Consider the following 16,272-nt stretch of genomic DNA (forward strand, 5'->3'; position numbering starts at 1 on the left):
TCTATGACTTAAACATACTGACATGAAAAAAGATATACTGAGAAATAAGTGAAGCAAAATCTAATCCATTATTTTCCCATAAATCTTAAAATCATTAAAGGTGACTTTACAATAAATATTTGGGATAATATCCTAGTTCTGTTAAGTAATGAGTACTTTTCTTCAGAAACAAGAGATTACTCCTACTTTGGAATGTGTCCTGCTTTATTTTCCTAAATGGTATAGGAAAGTTGTTATGGGGATACTACCTCTGTTTTACACGCAAATCCAGACAAATTTAAGGAACATTAGTTAAAAAAAAAAAAATCAATCAATAAAGTGCCATATGGGATCAAGCATGTGAAGTCAATAGCTGTTTCAGAAATGGAATGTTAATTCCTTAGTTATTCACAGCCTTGGAAGCTGACTTGGTGGAGAAGGAAGAGACAGGTAGGCAGAGTACCCCCTCTATCCCGGGGGGGGGGGGGGCAAGTAGTAGGTATGGATGGGGTGGGACTGAAAGGGGAGCTTCATATGTGGAAAGCTGAAATGGAGCTAATACAGCAAGTACTCCTAGCATGTGAAATTCTGAGCAAATCCATGTGGATTAGAAGACTAGGGGAAGACCTGGTTAGTAAGGCTGGATGCCTTGGGAATTCAAATGATTAAAAACCAGACACTGAAATTTAGATTCTCTGTTTAATCTACTGTCAGTTAATGCAGAGGAGCAGTATTCAAAACCAGCATTTTTCAAAGGTAAATTTGGCTACAGGTGATAGTCCAGGTCCTTCAAGATGGAATTGAACATGCAGCACTTTATTAGGGACTCACAGCACAAGAGTGCTGCAGGGCATCATATCAGCAACCGCATGCTTTGGCCTGGAGGTGCAACATACCACTTCTACCTGCAGCCCCTGGACCAGAAGGGGTGGCCTCACCTAACTAAAATTAAGTTGAGAGGTCTAATCCTCCCAGGAGCCCGGAAGGAGGAGGACAACCAGATAAAAGCAAGCACTAGAAGTGTCTAATATGGGGCCTCGTAGAGAGGCAGCAGAAAGAGAGAGCCAAACCTTGCACAGATCAGGTTTGAGATGTTCATTAAACATTCAAGTGGAGATAGCAAAGGTAGCTGGATATATGAGTCTGGAGTTCAGGGAAGAGAGGGTGGACAAATGTCCTCCAAAAAATAAAAGAAAAGAACTTACTTGTCATCTCCCATGATTTACGAGGCCAGTAGAAACCCAGATGTCTATTATTTTGACTTCTAACTCCTGGTGCCTGTTTGCTCAGAATCAGTGTCCAATGTGACAGACTCTAATGATAGGTATCTATGGAAACTTTAGTTAAAAGTAAACAAATTTAAAATTCATTTTCTTAGTCACACTAGCCACATTGCAAGTGCCTGATAGCTACTACATGTGGCTAGTAGCTGCTATAATGAACAGCAAAGAAACATTTCTGTCACTGCAGAAAGGTCAAAGGACAGCACTGCTCTGAACACCAGAGACAGATTTCATTCTTTCTAAGAAGTTAGGATGTCTGGCATTGCCTCACAGCTCATCCCGGGAATCTCTTGGTTTTGAAATGTTGACAACTAATTTACTTGAAAGACAAAAACATACGGTGAGGACCTAATAAAGCTTTTCTGTAACAGGAATCCGTCCTGGCTTTCAGTATAGAAGTGCTGAACCAGATTTTTCTACTCTGTTTCCTTCTGTAGCTACTACTGTGAGAAGGGAGGGTAAATTGTTCAGGGACATTTCTAAATCCACAATTTCCTTACTCAGCTACTTATCCCAGTAGTACTATAAATATAGCCAGCTGTTGAGAAGTAATTAATACTAAGCCTTTGAATTTCTGAGGGATCATTAGTCCTATTCATCTTGACCAATCAAGACCTTGATGCATCTCAAACGTCTGTGGAGATGCTAAAAATCTCCACAGATGTATGAAAGCTCTCAGAGTATTTCTCTGTAATTCCGCATTTTAGAAACCACTCCTTAACATTATTCATTTATTTTACAACCAGCCTACACTGATATAAAAACCTTTGCCAAGGTACTTCAGTTCTGAAGGTTATTTCCTTGTAGGTCAGGTGCTTTTGAAGACTCTCCTCATGTACTCTGGTGGCAAAAATCATGTTCAGAATATGGATACTGCTAGAGCTGCTAAAGGTGGTCTGCTAATGCCCAAGCATGGGTCTTAATCATTCTGAATGATATGGAGACGGGAACTTCCGAAAGGAGGGGGGGATGTGTTGTTCCAACCTAAGTTTCAAATAAACTATGCCCTAGTTGAAAATTTAAAAGCTCATCACTTATTTTTTTTTCTTTTAGACTAATAGAAAATAAGAAATGAACATTTTCTCTGATTAATCCCATACAGTATATGATCACCTGCTTTCTAAGCAGGCTGCTACTTTCTAACAGGTTATTTTGTAACTTCTCAATTTTGTGTGTGTTTGAGTGTGTATGTTTCCATTTCTTCAATAAAATGACAGTGTCTTTAGAGCAGGAATCCCATTCCCAGTCACTGTAGTTACTGTTTGGAGTGCTCACCACAGAGCCTGGATATAAACATGGTGCTGACTAGCACATACACTCAGTCTTCAGATCAAGGCCAGCACAGCACAGTGCTGACTTTCCAAATACTCCGGTACTTTTTTTTTTTTTTTGTCTTTTTAAGGCTGAACACGAAGCATATGAACATCCCTAGGCTAGGGGTCGAATTGAAGCTGCCTGCAGCTGCCAGCCTATGCCACAGCCACAGCATGCCAGATCCCAGCTGTGCTGCAACCGACACTGCAGCTCCACAGCAATGCTAGATCTCCAACTCATTGAGTAAGGCCAGGGATAGAACCCACATCCTCACGGATACTAGCTGCGTTTGTTACCGCTGAGCCATAACGGGAACTCCTCCAGTACTTTTAATACAGGTAATGTGTGCCAGGAAACTAGTTGTAACTTCACATCCTTAATTTAATAATATTGGACCAAAACAAAGAAGTGGAAAAGTAAATAACGAAGGCAAAGCATTCTGAAGATGTGTCTTTTCTCCTTTATCTATTTCCAGAGGCAAACAGGAAAAGAGCTTAAAATTTAAAAAAAAGGAGATATCATACTGTCCTCCCTTCTTCCCTAGTGCCCTGCAGTGTACTGCTTTGCAACTGTCCAGTTAGGAAACACTCCTACTCTTTTATTTGGACTACCATGATGGGTGAGAAACCCTTCAGCATGGTAGTTGTTAAGAGCATGGGTTCAGGAATCACTGCCTGGGAATGAAACCTAGCTCTGCTACTTCCCGGTTGTGTGATATTATCCCACTTACTAAGCCTTTCTCTATCTGAGTATCTTTATCTATAAAATGGAAATAACAGTAGCTACTCCTTAGTTACTGTAAATCGTACTAATCAATAGTCCTTAGCACATAATAACTATTTGGTAAATGCCCAACCCTATTAACAGGTGAATCTAAGTGATTGAGTCACTTTGTTGCATCTCTGATGCCTGATCTAAAGAGACAGAGGGAACCATACTCTTCCCAGATCCTGCCCCTCTTCTCATTGGCTTCTCTGACTGGGGAGGGTTAGCAAAGTATCCCCTACACATGTACTATCTGGCCCCTCTCTTGAGCTTTCTGGAGTCTTCCCCTGCCTCAGTCTCTCTCTCAATCCTGTTCCTCGTGTCATAAACTATTCCTTAGCTGTCCAGATGCTCTTTGAAGGAAGGTAGGAAGGTAAATTCAAACTGAAGGCAAGAAGGAGGATGCCCACTTTATGTCTGGTCTAAACAATATGCTCTCTATCCAGCTTTACCAAGGATAAAGTGAACATTAATGAGCCCTATGAGTCCTGTCTCAATTTTGAGTTCACCTCTCAATTACATCAGAGGTTGAAGGGAGAGACGTGATTAATTTTTCCATATCCTAAAAGACTTGAAATGAGTTGGGTTCCCACCCTTTTCCCATTCCCCTAGTTTTGTTTGAGTTTGCATAAGCGGTAGCTAGAGTAGTAACGGCAGGCTTCTCTCCATTCATTCATTCGTTCTTTCATTCAACCATTTTTTTTTTTTTTTTTAATGCACCTACTATGGGCCTGGTACTGTGTTAACTACTGAAGTTAATGGAATAAAAAAATGACAAGACATGGCCCCAGTCTCCTTGGTGTTGTCTATAAAAATCAAATGCTTAGTTATGTTTTCTTTACCACCTGACATTTCTTCTCATCTAACTACAAACACTCTCATCCTGCTCTGTGCTTCACCCAAGCACATCAGTGGCATCTAAACCCTACAGCTATTTCAAGCCTGTGACTCAGCAATTTAAGATTACCTACAGCATGATGACAACAGTACCATATAAAGTGCAAGCACAAAGAAAGCAGGCGACATTCTTAGTGCATTCACCTATCTATCGGTCACTGTGAAGGGCTCTAATAAACCCTGTGTGGATCCACACCGTTGATTCCTTCCATATGTCCCAACAGCTCTGGCTGGGAGGCATAGGTGCTTCTGATAAAGGTGAAGGACACTTGGACAAGGCTCAAAACAGACACTGAAATTCTGACTCTGATGAATAGCTACTTATAAGAAGATCAAATTGCAAAGAAAAGATACCTAGCCAGAGTGATTCCTTTCAAATAAGTCAGCAGAAACTATGACCCACATGCTAAAGCTGTAGCTCAGAGGCTATACATTTGGCAGATCAGAGGAACAGTGTCTTGAAACACTTTAATAACTTGCATTTAGAGTGTAAGTTAATATTACTCTAGGGATTATGCTGCATATCCTCTTATTTAAAATGTTATCTAATACTTGAAAAGAGGAAATATATGCCAATCTTAGACTCATTAACTTTGTGAGTTGGTTATAGAAGATTGGGTCATGTCTTTTAGAACTAAAGCCCTAGAGTCCTGTGTGTATTTTTTTTTTTTTAAGTGTGAGCTGATCACCATTTCCCTGAGGAATCATCATAGTTAAGAGTGGGAAAAAATTAAATTAAATGAAAGCTAGCACTTTACCTCATTCTCTCTTTAAGACACTTGCGAGATCAGCCATCCCTTGGGTTTATTTTCTACTTTGTTATCTGCAAGGGAAGCAATCTTTCCTATCAAGCGTTTATTTCTAACACGAGAATACTTCATCTGCTCATTTAATGCTTTATAATAACAATTCCTCACCAGTGTTTCATGTTTTCCATTTTATAAAGCACTTTAAAAATCATCTCACCCCCTAGAACCTAGAATCTACTTGGAACAAAAGCCAGAGTAGTCCAATGGCAGGTGGTATTATGCTCTCTGGTGAGTCCTCACAGTTCCCTGGACATCACCCATAACCACTTAGTAGCTGGCTTTTAGATTTGATCTTTTTTTTCCCCTTTTATTGCTGCACGTGTGGCATATATAAGCTCCCAGACTAACAGATGAAGAGGAGCTACAGCTGAGGCTGCCGCACAGCCACAGCAACACCAGACCTGAGCTGCGTCCAGACCTATACCATAGCTTGAGGCAATGCTGTATCCTTAACCCACTGAGCAGGGCCAGGGATTGAACTTGCATCCTTACAGAGACAACATTGGGTCCTTAACCCACTGAGCCACAATGGGAACTCTGGCTTTAGATCTGATTCTAAGGGGCTTCCACACCTATTTTTCTACACTGTCTGCTATGAGCACAGGCATTTAGAACAGTTCTTGGTGGAGCACCTATACTACCAATGGTTTGTCTAGCCTCCTCAGCTGGGAGCACATACTGCAAGAACTTCTATAAATCTACTGAGATAGGATGAAGGCTAAAACTGAACAACTGAATGCTTATTGCTGGCGTATATCACTCATCAATATCAGGATGCACTACACTTCAGTGTACTAAATCTTATAAAGAGGATTAGAGTGAAAAGAACTGAGGCTGTTCATTTCAAATATCGCTTATTAACGGTTGCAAGAGCTACTGATTACTTTCAGACTAAGGGTAATATTTCACTCAAGAAGATCCTCAACAAGCCTTTTCAAATACATTATGAGGAAAAGCTTCCGTTTTGGCCCAGTTAATTCTCTATCCTGAAACCACACTGAATATATTAATTCAGGATTAGGAAGGGGAGAAACACCTTCTATGGAACAACAATGAAGACGTATTTTCTAGCTGCAAAAGCCCAGAAATCTTTCCAGGGTCTAGTCTATGTCCAATCCTAAATAACTTTTTTTTTCTGTAGACATTTTAATAGTAATTACTCTTGCCTGTTTAACAAGCCATGTTTCCCCTTATCTTTTCAAATTCTTATCAGGTTTTGGCAGGGCTTATTCTGATTTTTTTTTCTTCTAAAATACTTAAAAGTGACTAGTCATTAGCCACTTCTAAAAAGTTTGCACAGCATGAGCATCATCATTTGGCATTGCTCAAATTATTCCATCTTACAGCTTGTGTAGAATCGTCTTCACTTATAAAATATATAGATTAAATCCCAATGTAGGAGTGGAGAGTAAACAACACACACATTCTCTCTTTCACTCTCAGGGGGTGGAGGGGGAGAGTGGGGTAAAGAGCAGAGCTCTAAAGCCAGGCTTGCTGGGTTGAATCCTATCTTTGTCACTTACTAGCTGTGTAACCTTGAACAAGGTACACAGCCTCGTTTTGCTTCAGTTTTCTCATCTATTAAATCAGGGTATGAATAGTATCCATTCCATAGAGCTGTTTTGAGATTTAGATGAGTTATTTAATGCCAAGCACTAACATCAGTGCCTGGCATATAGCATTAGTTATAGGCAGACATGCACGTACACTCTGGCTCCTGCCATTCAAACGTCAGTCCTATTAACATTTTATTAACAAAAATTGTGTTTTAATCTTTACTCCTGACCTTCAACAGTCAAATGATCATCAAAGTGCATATTCATGATTTTTATTCCTTTAGGAGCCAAAATTCATTCAATGTACTTATTATTAAAGTATTGAATTCTTGTTTTTTTTTGTCTTTTTGTCTTTTTAGGGCCACACCCACGGCCTACGGAGGTTCCTAGGCTAGGGGTCTAATCGGAGCTGTTGCTGCCAGCCTACACCAGAGCCACAGCAACACCAGATCTGAGCCGTGTCTGCAACCTACACCACAGCTCACAACAACGCCGGATCCTTAACCCACTGAGGGAGGCCAGGGATTGAACCCGCAACCTCATGGTTCCTAGTCAGATTCATTTGCGCTGCGCCGTGATGGGACTCCTGAATTCTTGTTTTTGAAAATTAATGTATGGTAATAATTTGTTAACCCTCAATTACTGACTGAAAAGTTGATTATTCATAACACTTCATTCCTGGACAGGAGAGACACAAGAGGGATTTGTGGCAATAACTGCCTCATTTGCCAATATGAAGCATCTGTGGGGTCTTAAAAATTCTTCCTTTCTTTCTTTCCTAAGGGTCAAGGCACTTAAGCTCTCTGTTGTGAATAAAAAAAGGTGAAAATCAAGAATACAGCTAGTAAAACTGTACTATGATAAACCACACATATAAATAAATATGCAGGCTTCAGAGAAGATGTCTTAATCCTATTAAAGGCTTAGATTAACCACTCTCATTATTGTATTATATCCTCTGCTTTCATTTAAAAATAAAAGCCAAGATAATCTAGGTTGCAAAATAGTTTGTAAAGTGAACGTAAAATACTTTCTAAAGCAATTATTTGCTTCATTTAAATTTCTACTTGTACATATCATGCTTAACAGTAAAGCATTATAGTGTTTTCTAAAGCACACATAACTCACAGGAGTGCTCTAGCAGAAATTCTAAAAAGTACCCTATCACTATTACTCTCAATTTTTGCTGGAAACACACACACACACACACACACACACACAAAGAAACAGAAAATGGGGAAAATGATGGGAGTCCAGTTTTTCAGTTTTAAGCATGTGTGTAACATTAAAAACACATGGGCACTTCCTTTCTTCATTAAAACTCTTTCAAGATCCAAGTAAGCAACTGAGACAAATTGAGGCATAGTGTGAATGAGGTATTATGATGTTGGGCTGCCTAGCTCTCTAGCTTTCTTTAGAGTCATGAACCAAAAATACAAACACGTGACTATGGGGTTTACTATGAATTGAAAAATGTTTCAAACAAATTAAAGACTTTATAACCCTGTGACATGTAAATAGGAGTTTTAGAGGAAGCAGAATGGGGAGGCAGAGAGCTGTTTGATCAAGCTGAGAAACACACCAGTGTTTCACAGTATTAAGTTTAGAAACTGCTGTAGCCTTTTTCTAGATTCAAGTTACATTTGACCTAAAACAATTATTTATGACTTGGCATTTCTATAATACTTCCTTTCTATGGCAGGCTTTATGAAAAGACTATTAGTTATAAAATGAAAGGAAAAAAGAGTAAGCAATTTTCAATCAAAATTCACATATCTGTCTCCCTAGAAACACAGAGCAGGCAAAATATTGCTTAGCAAATTTCAAATATTTATAGACATTGGTAAATTTATCCTTATAAAAATTCCCCCCAAATGGGCAGAAGTTAGAGGTTCTTTTGCAGATGGAAAAATTGTAGTTCACTAAATGCCTTGTGTGAACATAGGAACCAAAAAAAAAAAAAAAAAGGATCATTTTTCTTGTTACATAGGACTTATAGCAGATATTTCTAGCTCTTATCCCCAAATCCATGCTCCCCCTTCCTTAGTAACAGAACTCCAGGTAACCGACTACATTTATGGACCTTCCTTGCTAAGAACTATGACCATGTGACTATGTTCCAGCCAATGCAAAGAAAATAGAACTGAAATGCTGAGTGGGACTTTCAGTAAGTCTTCTTAAAGGGAAGGAATGCGTTTTTCTTTGCCTCTTTTTCCTTCCTGCTGCCTGAAAAAACATGTAATCACTGGATTTTCAGCAGCTATTCAGCCAAAGGTTAGAAGCTGGTGGCTGAGGGATGATGAACAGAAAGAAAGGAGCCTAGGTTCCTATTAACATCCTGAGGCCAACATATCAGCCCTGGACCACCTCCCTGTGGGTTTCTTTTACATTAGAGAAAAATATGCTTCTATCTTACTTAACCCACTGTAATTCTGATTATGTAATTCTGATTATTTTGGGTATATGCAGCTGAACCCAATCCCATTCTAAAATCAGTCCTATCTGAATCAACATAAATAGCAGACCATACTTCTACTAGGGAATGAAACTTAACAAAATAAGATAGTAATTTAAGATTCTAATTGTAACAATCATGTAGTTTCTTACATAAACTATGTAAAGAATAAATAACTTGCAAGTGCTTTCATTGCACACTGACAACAAATGCTCAATAAAAATGAATGTGAAAGAGGAAAATATATTTTCATGGATAACAAAATTAAGAATATATAATCTTTGAGGAAAAAGTATAACTTTTTGAAAGATAACATGAAGTGCACACAAAGTAACATACTACAAAGCACACAGTTATGTAAACACTGCTTTGATACATAACATCAAGTATTTTCATTGTGTTAAGATGTTTCTGAATGCATTTTTGGTAATAAAATTGCAGATGTGAAAAGTTGATACTTGAGAAGATATAGTGGGAGGAAAAGGTATTAGGATTTTCTGTGGTCTAATCAACTTATTCTCATGCAACTCAGAGTTTTATGCTATTCAGACTGAATACTAGCACAGGAAAGCATTTTACTTATCAAAACAACACTGGAGGAGACAGTCCATTTTATGTGGGAACAGTGGCTTTTTAACAGTGCTCGATCATGAGACATTAGGAGCCTGCCTTGAAAGCCATTAGCAAATTTATCCAGAAAATTTTATGCTACATCATAAAATAAGCCAGGAACTGAAGACATCCCAAACTGCTTAGTGTGCCATTTTGCCTCAGACACTTGTCGTATAAGCTGCTTTCAGGAGCCAGCAATGAACATTATAGGTACTGAAGGGTAAAAAGCTGAAGGACATTGGCAATTCAAAGGAAATGATGCCGAAACTTTATACTGCCAAAAAATTTTAAACAAACTTTCATTATACTTTGGAGTAAAAAATTTTTTTTTACTTCCAAGGAAATTTTAACTTTCTCCACTAGTCGTTGGCAATAGAAGAGCTTCATGATGGCTTTTTCTTACATTGTCAGCTATCAATTCAAACTTGAAATCAATCACTACTTCTTTTCCTCCTAAAGCAAAGTAACTTATAATATGTAATAACAGAAGCGCACCTGAAGCAGGTGAGTTAGAGATTTATGTCATTATTTTAAAAATCACTCATGGAATTAAATCTAGCCATCTGTCTCAGAAGTCCTGTTTGTTCAAATGCTCATAATTTCAAATAAAGACTAGTAATGTTCATTAATGAGATTCATCTACCAATGACTGCATACCAGGAACACAGCAGATACTCAATAAATGACAGCTGTTGCTATATTGTGTTTCTTGAAACAAAATACTTCCATTTTATTCTCATCTTAATATTTCTTGTGTTAAGCTTCTAAAACCTACAAAGATCATAAAACTAGACTGTAAAAGGGACTATCTAGTCCATTCCTTCTATTTTATAAAACATTGACCTAAAACAACCCTGAGAAACTATAATTGTACTCTCATTTTATCTGCCTTCCCCATCCTCATAGGAAAGGATGGAATCACTTGGTTTTACTGAAAGGCGACTGCTAAGAGATTGCTACTTAGTAAGTTCCTCTCATAGAAAAGCTCTCAAAGTGGTCTCTCTGGATGACCACCTGTATCAGGACCACTGAGGCTTGTGACCTGCAGCTTCCTGGTTCCTATTCAAGACTATGGAAGCAGAATCTTGCTGTGACGCCCAGGAACCTCCATTTTTATGATAGGCACCATTGCCTTAAAATCAAATCCAAATTCTTTAAGCTGAAAACCTGTTCCTCCTTGTCTGCTTTCCAGAATAACTGGGAAACAGACTCTAAACTGCTTTCTTCAAGATTAGAAAGCTGACTTTCTATCTCCTCGTTGCATTAGTAAGTTAGCTGCAGTTCTTTCAACTTTCCTTCTTTGGTTTTTCTCTCACTTTTTTGACATCTATATACTATTTCCTCCCAAACTTTCTCAACCTCTCAATGACCAGCAAAACAGTGAATGTACACCAACCAGTAGGGCCTATATGGAGGGATTAGTTCATAGAATCTATACTTTATCCTGAGTTCCTGTATGGATCCCTGTTACATGGTAACTTTAAAGGAAAAAAAAAAAAAAACAATTCTGGACATGTTTTATTTCCTGTAGGTGAATTCTCTGGTTTCATGTAAATAATAACCTCATTATTTTGGGAATCTTCCCAACTCTTCTCACTGAAATTTCAACTCCAAATTAACTATGTAATACTGAATATCAGTTTTTTTCTCTCAAGTAGGCAGCCATCCAGATTTGCATAAGGCATGACTTCCATGAATATGCTTATCCTAAATTCTGAGCACTATTAAAGATCCAGAAGATATCCCACTTAGGCTGAGAACACAGCATTCTCTCCTGAAGGAATTACTCATATGCAGATGTAAGAAGCATTTAAGGGTGTACCATTTAGGCAGACAGCTCTCAAAAGGTACCTCAACCATGCTTATACCAGCTCACAGTGAGTACTTTGTACCTGCCCATCCAGTGTAAGCAGTGCCATCACGAGGGTCTGCTGATTTTAGGCCTCTCTCCATTTGCTGAAGAAGCTCTCGAATCTTATTGTTCACGCGTTGTGAGAACTCAGGAGTGAGCTGTAGGTATTAAAGGGAAACCAAAAGATCAAAAAATATGGGCCACTCAGTGTCCTGGACTACAGGCTATCAAAAATAGAAAGTTATTTCATTTCTATTTAAGCTACATTTTTTGGGGGGAAGGTCTTTTTTAGGGCTGCACCTGCAGCATATGGGGGTTCCCAGGTTAGGGGTCAAATTGGAGCTACAGCTGCTGGCCACAGACACAGCAATGTGGGATCTGAGCTGTGTCTGTCACCTATACCACAGCTCACGGTAACACCAGATTCCTAACCCACAGATCGAGGCCAGGAATTGAACCCAAATCCTCATGGATACTAGCCAGGTTCATTAACCACTGGGCCACGACAAGAACCCCTAAGCTACATCTTTTTTGCCTGAGAGAACTGAAAAATTATCTTATTTGGCTTTATTTATTTATTTATTTTGCAGTCTTGTCTGTGGCATGTGGAAGTTTTTGGGACAGGGATGGAACCCTCACCACAGCAGTTACCCAAACCACTAACCTGCTGTGCCACAAGAGAACTCTCCAATTATTTTATTCTTAACAAGAATAAATTAAGAAAACTTAAAAAGTGCTACTCTGTTTTCTTACTCAAGTCACAAATATTTTTGATGTAACAAATGTTTTATATAAAATTTTAAATACTAAAATAGACTGCCAATGATAAACTCAATCATAGTAATTTCTACCTAATAAGAATCATCTATTATTTAAACTGATTTTTTTTAAACTGTAATAAAAGCCATACTATTAAACTAAGCACAAATCAGGAGAGGTTTGCTGTTTTCAAGCCACTGGATTTTTAGTACAGCACTTGGAATGTTACTTCCCTAAAGAAATGCTCTATTTCTGTTATTTAAAAAAAGGAGGATAAGCATTTATAAAAATCTATTTATTAAAAAATGCATAAACATTAAAAAAATTGTAGAAGTAGCATAAGATAAGCAAAATGAATTCACAGATGTCAGGAGCTTCCAGCAGAGTGGAAAGAACATCAGACCTAGCCTCAAAATCTCATGCCCAGCACAGTGCCTGGCAGGTGAGGGGCTGCATAAATGTTGCTCAGTGAATGAGCCTGACTACAATCCTTTTCTGCTATTAGCTGAGTGACCATGCTCAAACCATAACTTCTTCTTCTTCTTTTTTTTTTTTTTTTTTGGCATTTTTGGAGTTCCCGGTGCAGGGATCAGGTCCGAGCCACAGTTGTGACCTAAGCCACAGCTGTAGCAATGCTGGATCCTTTAACCCACTGTGCTGGGCTGGGGATTGAACCAGCGTCTTGTCACTTACAGAGACTCTGCCAATCCTGTTGCACCACAGAGGGAACTCCTCAACCTGTAACTTCTTTACGCTTCAGCTGTGTCTGTAAAGTAAGGATAATAATACCTGCTCCATCAATTTCAAAAGGTGCACTGAGGATCAAATGACATTGTGTGTCTCATGTCTTTTGCATTCAGGGATGTAATGTTGTCATTTTTACTCTTTGGAGCAGTCCAGTGATCTATAAAGGTAAAAGCTTGGATAGGGACTGAAAACACACTAAGGTTAGGTTATGGCGTTAGTGACATCCATAGATGCAGAGCAAATGGTGAGGTCTACCTAATTATGTTATTTGTCCTAAGAGTAACTGAAAAATATTTTGAAAGTTCTGTATACATTGAATCATGAATTATCTTAAAAGGTGACTTTAATGTATCCCTCAATATTTTTAGGAATCTGCTGTGATTCTCAGACTTGGATTTCACAAAGCAGTAAAATTTCAAAACAGTGCAGGTGGGAGGAATGAAAGAGATGGAGAAGAGTTGTAGGCTATGAGGCTGCCAAAGTGTATATGGAGCTAGAATCAACCTGATTCTTTTAAGACCAGAGTTGAACTGCCCAAACAAAGCCTCTAATAATTACCCTGAAGTCAGATGGCTTCCTTTTGGCTATTTGGACCTGTGTTCTGCCTACCTCTGCAGATACTGATGCTGAAGCATTTGTCTTGTCTTGTTGGAGGACGACATGCTGCTTCATGCTTAGTTGGCAGAAAGAACATGAGGATGGATCCTAAGCCTTCAATAAAATGTGGCTCACTTTTTAAGCTATTTATAAAGTAAATGCTTTTTACAGATTTAACACTATTTGAGCGAGAAAAAGATATTCATAAATTTGAACTCTAGATCCAAAATAATAGTGTAATTTATTGCCTAACACATGGTTTTTGGACCTATCCCAGAAAGAAACTAACGTACCAGTTCTGAAATTGCTTAATGTTGAACACCAAGGATCAGACCCTGGAGATCTATCCTCCTTAACTTGTTAACACAGATTTCAATAAGGAACTGCTCAGTTTTCTGGCATCTATAAGAAAAAAAAGGGGCCTTTACAAACTCTTCAAATTACTACGTCTGAATAATTTTGTGGTCTTTCAAAAGCAGTCAATATCCTGGTCTTAAAAGAATCAGGTTGATTCTAGTTCCATGTACACTTCGGCAGCCTGATGAGCTTAGAAGAAATAAACTAGTAAAATTTTTTTTTTTTTAATGTTTGCACATTTAAAGAGACCATTCTTCCAACCTAATTCATTCTTAACTAGGTATTTTTAAAAAGAACTGTATTCTCTCCTAACAACTATATTCAGAGACATGAGAAAACATAGGCCTCTGGTATTTCACATCCGGGGTCTCTTTTGTAGTGACCTGTGAGGTGCTCACCAGTGTAACTGACCCAGTTTTATGTATGTATGTATTTATTTTTTCAGCTATGGGGATGCCCTGGGAAGAATGGAAATGGTATGAAGAATTTCAGCCCTATGTCCCAAATTTCTCTTAGCACTTTCGGTATAAAGATGTCCTTACCCTGCCGATACTCCTGTTCAATCAGAAAAAAAAATAGAGTGCACGTGATATACCATCAGGATTTCTCATCTCTCTTAAAAAAAACAAAAACCCAAAGTTGTCAGAAATGCAACATCACGTAGTAAATTGCATAGCTGTTAATTTTTACGATTTAAATATCAATGACTGAGATGATTTCAGCTATTTATATTGATAATATTAACGACTCCTTATTAACAACGACTCCTTATACAAGTTCAACATGCTATAGCTCAAATTTCATATTTTCACATGTACTTTATATATTTAAAATATATCTTATTCGTTCATACTGAAATTCTATACTTATAAAAAAGGGATGCTTATCCTTCTTTTCAGGCAAAAGTGAGCTCCTTTCCAAACACTGGGGGTTGGAGGTAGGGATGGAGGCAGATATACCCCAAACTCACCCTCCCAGCAGAATCAAAGTAGCCTTCGGCCAGGGATTTGTTAAAATCTGCATAAGGATTCGGGAAGGCCCTTTGCGCCATCATGCCAGAAACGAGCCTGCAGAAGAGGGGAAAAAGAGAATCTACGTTGAGATAGGGACCTCGGCCCAGTAGCGCGGGCGGCGGACAGCGCCCAGGGAACATCTTCCTTCCAGTTCCCAGGCCACTTCGCGGTCCAGGTGGTCGGAGTAGACCCCGGGCCCACCACGGCCCAGCCCCTAGGGCGTGGCACCTCCGCAAAACGGCTGCCAGGGCCCCGAACCCACCGCGCCGCAAAGGACCCGTTTTGCACCCCACGTTCGCACTCTGGCTATGTGAAGAAACTGCCTGTCCAGCGTCCCAAATCCCTGCCAGGTCTCGGGCCACTCACCCTGCAGCTTCTGGACAATAACAGAAGCGACGCTTTCGCTGCCTACTTCCTTCCAGGTGGACCAATCAGAACCTTCGCTACTTCGGAGGCCCGCCTCCTCCCATTTTCAGTTTGTTAAAGAGACAGGAGTGTGGTTTCTAAAGGATGATACATGGTGGTTTAGTTGCTGAAGAGCTTAAGTGCGAATATATCTTAGAATACTGTGCAACTGTGCCCAATATTTCCTACTTTTCTTCTCTTAAATTAAAAAAAAAAGTTAAGTAAACTAATTAAAGTTCAGATGATTTATAAGAATTTGACTTTCTTTTTTCATTTTTAAATCTTGAGGAGAAAAGACTGCTTTGAGATCTGAACACATTCATAGTCCTATCGCTAGGCTCGAATAATCCTTGAGGATTGTTTCTCTCTGGAAACTTGTCAAACATTTTCTTTTATTTCTTAAAAAACAAAACAAAATAAAACAAAAAAACCCGAAACAAAACACTATCATCACCTTCTGCAACCACAATGACAAAAATCTTTGGAGATAATTTATGATAATTTTGCTTCAAAAGGACTCAGTCGATGTGAGTGGCCAAGGGCTAGGTATCAAATGACACTTGCTAAAATTTCAGGGAAAATAACATAAAAACACAAATCACAGCTCCTAAGAAATTTAATCTCTTCCTTAGCCTAAACTGTAGTATAATACCATATTACTAAGCCCTTAAAAAAAAAATAACAAAGGCCAATAGAGCAGGACATCTGTAACATTCAATTTCAATGTTTAACTGTCTCTGGTATTTGAAAATTTTTGTTTTCATTTAAACTTAAATCCCACCTGGTACAAATTAGGCCCATCTGTTGCTCTGACAATTTTGAAGCTCAGTTAAATTGTCAGAGTCATTTTCTCTTCTCTTTCCTTCCTTCTT

General features: G+C 38.7%; 1 protein-coding gene across 3 annotated transcripts in view; it reads right to left on the reverse strand.

The window, feature by feature from the left end:
* LANCL1 (LanC like glutathione S-transferase 1) overlaps nucleotides 1–15,432 on the reverse strand; it is a 35,048-nt gene extending 19,616 nt beyond the window's left edge. Inside the window, exons 1-3 of one of the 3 annotated variants that reach the window (XM_047773397.1) lie at nucleotides 15,362–15,432; nucleotides 14,953–15,049; nucleotides 11,563–11,680 (exon numbers count right to left, since the gene is read on the reverse strand). In XM_047773397.1, coding sequence (XP_047629353.1) covers nucleotides 11,563–11,680; nucleotides 14,953–15,036 — 202 coding nt within the window. In that variant the 5' untranslated portion in view covers nucleotides 15,037–15,049; nucleotides 15,362–15,432. The other 2 variants (XM_047773398.1, XM_047773399.1) reach the window with 2 other exon arrangements.
* Nucleotides 15,433–16,272: the final 840 nt, after the last annotated feature.

This window comes from Phacochoerus africanus, chromosome 3 (assembly GCF_016906955.1).
Source record: "Phacochoerus africanus isolate WHEZ1 chromosome 3, ROS_Pafr_v1, whole genome shotgun sequence".
Taxonomy (NCBI): Eukaryota; Metazoa; Chordata; class Mammalia; order Artiodactyla; family Suidae; genus Phacochoerus; species Phacochoerus africanus.